Source organism: Neltuma alba, unplaced genomic scaffold, assembly GCF_004799145.2.
Source record: "Neltuma alba isolate B1F8T4 unplaced genomic scaffold, ASM479914v2 tig00011576_pilon, whole genome shotgun sequence".
Classification (NCBI taxonomy): Eukaryota; Viridiplantae; Streptophyta; class Magnoliopsida; order Fabales; family Fabaceae; genus Neltuma; species Neltuma alba.
The window spans coordinates 60,043-64,228 of NW_021636230.1; the positions used below are offsets into that span (position 1 = coordinate 60,043).

Sequence of the window (4,186 nt, forward strand, 5' to 3'; positions counted from 1 at the left end):
AATTATAAGAGCTAGTTGACTAATTTGTGGAAACTAAAAAGATAATTTAAGTTAGTTATTTGTAATGAATAAGTGTTGTATTTTTTAAAATATCCCTACTAATTAAATATATTTAATAAAACTACTATTATTATAAGAACTTTCTTAAAAAAATACATAAATATGATAGATAAAATGGATTGAAATGTCATATTTAGCACTAAAATAAAAATCAAACGAGTTTTTATATTAAAGATAGGAGGTAGTATATATTTATCTAAAAGAAATTAATTTCCTTATTTACCTAAAGAATTAATTGTTCTTTATACAAGTTTGCCCTATGAGTCATGTTCACGTCACCCAAAGACTTCATTTCCCTATTAATCTCCTTGTCACTGTTGCTGGCACCGTCTGTTTACAGACCAATAGTCTTTTTGCCATCTATAGCCCAATACAGTTAAACGTCTTGCTCTCTTTTTTTTTTTGGGGGGGGGGGTGTAAAGGGATTAAAAAAGTCAATTATACAGAAATTTTGGTTGTAGAAAAATTTTCTCATGAGAACTATCTTACTTAATTACGAATATATAAATTTTAATTAAAAATAAATTTTCATCTCATATATTGAAAACAATTATGAAATTACTTCGACTGAGTGGATATTTGTTTTTCAACAACCAGCTAGAAGAGAATATTTCTAATGTATTGTGTCTTTCTGAAATTTAATGTACAATCCTTTGAGTATCATTTTTACAAGAAACAACTGTCTGTGACTTTTTGTCTCGTTTATAAGAGATATTTAGATGATGCTTTAATTTTTTTTATTAATTTCGATTAACATATTTATTATCTCTCAACCCAAAACATTATTCTGTACTTCAGCAACTCTTTCAACCATACATTCTCTCCTGTCTGCTCCACAATCCTTTTTATTCTACTAATCTTTTTTTATCTCCTTTTATACTCTCCATCTCCTATCTCTTCATAAATAAAATTATTTTTTAAAAAAATTATAATTTTTATTTATTTATTATTTTTAACTTATTTTAACTAACTTTTTCTATTTGATGAACTTTTTTTTATAGAAAAAACAGATGGAGCAATGAAATTTCTGTTTTTTAAGAAAAGGAAGGACAATTTTATGAATAGCACTCCAAAATTATAAAATTTGTGACGTGTGAAAGTGAAAATGAAAATGACGTGGACATGGAGCTATTCTGGGCAATGATATTGATGTGCTTTTCTGTAATTTCGGTGGGTAGTTGGGGCAGCCTTGAATGCATTATATAACCCAGAAAAGTCCATAATTACTTGAAACTTTTCGGAAGCCTTCAGGGATATCTCCAATGGGAAACCTCATCAAAAAACAATTAATTCGATCGTTTAATTATTAATTTAATTAGATGCTCCTCCAATCACTAGGACAATCCATAAATCTCCTTTAACCATTCCAAGAAAATCTCTAAGCCCCTTTCCCTCTAACTCTTCTTCATCCCCAGTCTCCTTTTTGGATTCTTCCCTCCCCATAAATTGGCGTCTTTCCTTCCCTCCAGATTCTCACCCACCACCCCAAAACACACCCACTCTCTCTCTCTTCCTCTCTCTCTCTCTCTCTCCAACAGTTGCTTCGTCGTCGTCCGTGATCGTCGGTGATGGCGGAGGCGCCTGCAGCCAACGGAACCCATGATGTTGTTCTGAACGTCAATGACAAATCCAATGAAGACTCCGGAATCTCCTTCTCCGTCCCTTTCTTGCAGAAGGTACGTCCTTCTCCTTCTCTCTCTCTGAAGTCTGAAAATTTAATCTTCCCAGAACGCTAATCTCTCTGGGGTTGTCGGATTTGGTTATTTACAGTTGGTGGCGGAATTCGCGGGGACATACTTTCTGATATTTGCCGGCGAAGCAGCGGTGGTGGTGGACAAGGGCTACGGCAACAAAGTAACGCTTCCTGGGATTTCCATAGTCTGGGGTCTTGTCGTTATGGTTCTTGTCTATTCCGTTGGTCACATCTCTGGGGCTCATTTCAATCCTGCTGTCACTCTTGCTTTTGCTTCTACCAAACGTTTTCCCCTCAAACAGGTCAACCACCGTACCTGACATTAATTTTTCGATTTCCCCTATGAAATGAAGTTGTTGTCTGATTCATGTAGTACATATGATTTTGATGTTGCAGGTGCCAGCTTATGTATCAGTTCAGGTTCTGGCAGCGACCCTTGCGAGTGGGACTCTGAGACTTATATTTGAAGGAAGCCGCGACCACTTCGCAGGAACATTGGTTTCTGGGACGTATCTTCAAGGTTTTGTGGTCGAGTTCATCATCACCTTCTACCTCATGTTTGTCATATCTGGTGTGGCCACAGATAACAGAGCGGTAATCTCCGAATTCTTGTTTCTTTTTCTGGTTCGTTAACTTCCCTGATAAAAGAGGTTGGCAATCTGCTTTGTCTTTGATGAAATATTAAAGAATGGAACCGAAGTTGACTAAATGTGGTTAAGTATAACGTTGCTGCTTTGAAGTAATCGCTTGGTGGTATGCTTGAAGGTTACATCAGAAGCGTATCAAATATGTTTTTGAATAATGTTCTATTTTCTTTTTAAAGGTTTTTTTATATGTTCTGTTCTGTGATTATGAATTGTGCAGATTGGTGAGCTGGCTGGTCTCGCGGTGGGGGCAACCGTGTTGCTTAATGTCATGTTTGCTGGGTATTATAATCTTACCCCCTTTCTTTTTTCCTTATAATCCACACAATCATCTTTTTTATTTATTTTCTTCAAATAATTGAGATCTCATTGCAATAGTTGAACGCAGAGAGATTCATGAAAAAGCCTCCTTTTTCTTTTTAGCGACCACCTATCTATTAAAACAAGATGTGGGGTAGCTATTTGAAAAAGCTCGCATAGCATTTATGATATGATTTATGGAAGGTTTTGAATATCTGTTGCAATGCTCTGAAATGAAATGAGAAACTACGAGTGAGGCGGTGGGTGATGAGTCCTACTGCATAGTGGGTACTACCAGACCTTCTAGGTTTTTGTCTCTCTCGCAATACAAATTATCTTCGATTTTTAATATAAAACTTATAATGTAAATTATATTATAAAATAAGTTATCTGGAGAATATATATGGAGTGATTTACCCTTCATCTTTGGAGAAAAAAATATTACTTTTATTTAAGTTTTATAAGTGTGATCAAAGTCAGACGTTTGACCAGACATAAAAGGTCTATTTTTTCTTGAACTTTCATTTCTCAACTTTTGTTTATTTATAAGTGTGCTCTAACTTCTGACCCCCCCCCAAAATCATACCTAATTATATATTTAATTTGATTTTAGATATAAAATCTCAATCACTTTATCTCTTATAACTATTTATTTTTTCTCAAAATAGTCCATAGTCATCACATATGTTAAGTGTTTCTATTTTAGTGCACATGAATAATTAGATTATTTTATTACAAATACAACCCATGGTTAAAATTGCACTAATTCTCTGTTTCGTCATGTTGATCCTAGTACGTGTATTTTCTTGTGTGATAGGCCGGTGACCGGAGCGTCAATGAACCCCGCCAGGAGCTTGGGGCCGGCAATAGTGTGGCACGAATACAAAGGAATATGGGTGTACATGATAGCGCCGGTGACTGGAGCAATTTCAGGGGCATGGATTTATAACATCATAAGATACACAGACAAGCCAATAAGGGAGATCACAAAGAGTGCTTCTTTCCTCAAAGCTTCCAACCGTTGTGTTTCCTCCAAGTGATTCTGGTTATTCTGATGACAATAAATCTCTAAATCACTGTCTTTGTTGTTTTAATTTCTTAGGTTTCAAGGGGAAATACTGTAGTCTTCTAATGTTCCTGTAGTTTTAAAAGGAGAGGAAAGGAAGGGAAAGGAGATGATGAGTCACATGTGGACTCGTTAGAGCATGTAATGTATACAAAATTATTGGACAATAATTAAGAAACTTTTTGGAAAATCTTATCCTTCCTGATTAGCATATTAAAAAATTGATAAATGCATGAACACCTTGTGACGAATAATTCTTACATTTTAGTCAAAGGTATTGATGAATATAATCATCTTGTTTTATTCATTTTCTTCTCCGTGGAATTAAAGTTCGCAACTTCACGTGTGATTTAATAATTAATAGATTGATATTCAATAAAGACTAAAAATTAAAAATTAATTATATTCATTTTCTCATAAATA

The 4,186-nt window shown here is 34.6% G+C and overlaps 1 protein-coding gene across 1 annotated transcript; it reads left to right on the plus strand.

Moving 5' to 3' along the window:
- Nucleotides 1–1,368: 1,368 nt before the first annotated feature.
- LOC114715158 (nodulin-26-like) lies at nucleotides 1,369–3,958 on the plus strand. Its single transcript, XM_028899952.1, has 5 exons — nucleotides 1,369–1,736; nucleotides 1,831–2,055; nucleotides 2,150–2,347; nucleotides 2,618–2,679; nucleotides 3,515–3,958. Exons 1-5 carry the CDS (start codon nucleotides 1,629–1,631, stop codon nucleotides 3,735–3,737), a joined length of 816 nt encoding a protein of 271 aa, XP_028755785.1. The 5' UTR covers nucleotides 1,369–1,628; the 3' UTR covers nucleotides 3,738–3,958.
- Nucleotides 3,959–4,186: the final 228 nt, after the last annotated feature.

Coding starts and splice junctions, on each gene's coding strand:
- LOC114715158 (XM_028899952.1), top strand. CDS start 1,629: ATGGCGGAGGCGCCTGCAGCCAACGGAACCCATGATGTTGTTCTGAAC. Junction 1,737..1,830: donor CCGTCCCTTTCTTGCAGAAG/GTACGTCCTTCT, acceptor GGTTATTTACAG/TTGGTGGCGGAATTCGCGGG. Junction 2,056..2,149: donor AACGTTTTCCCCTCAAACAG/GTCAACCACCGT, acceptor TTGATGTTGCAG/GTGCCAGCTTATGTATCAGT.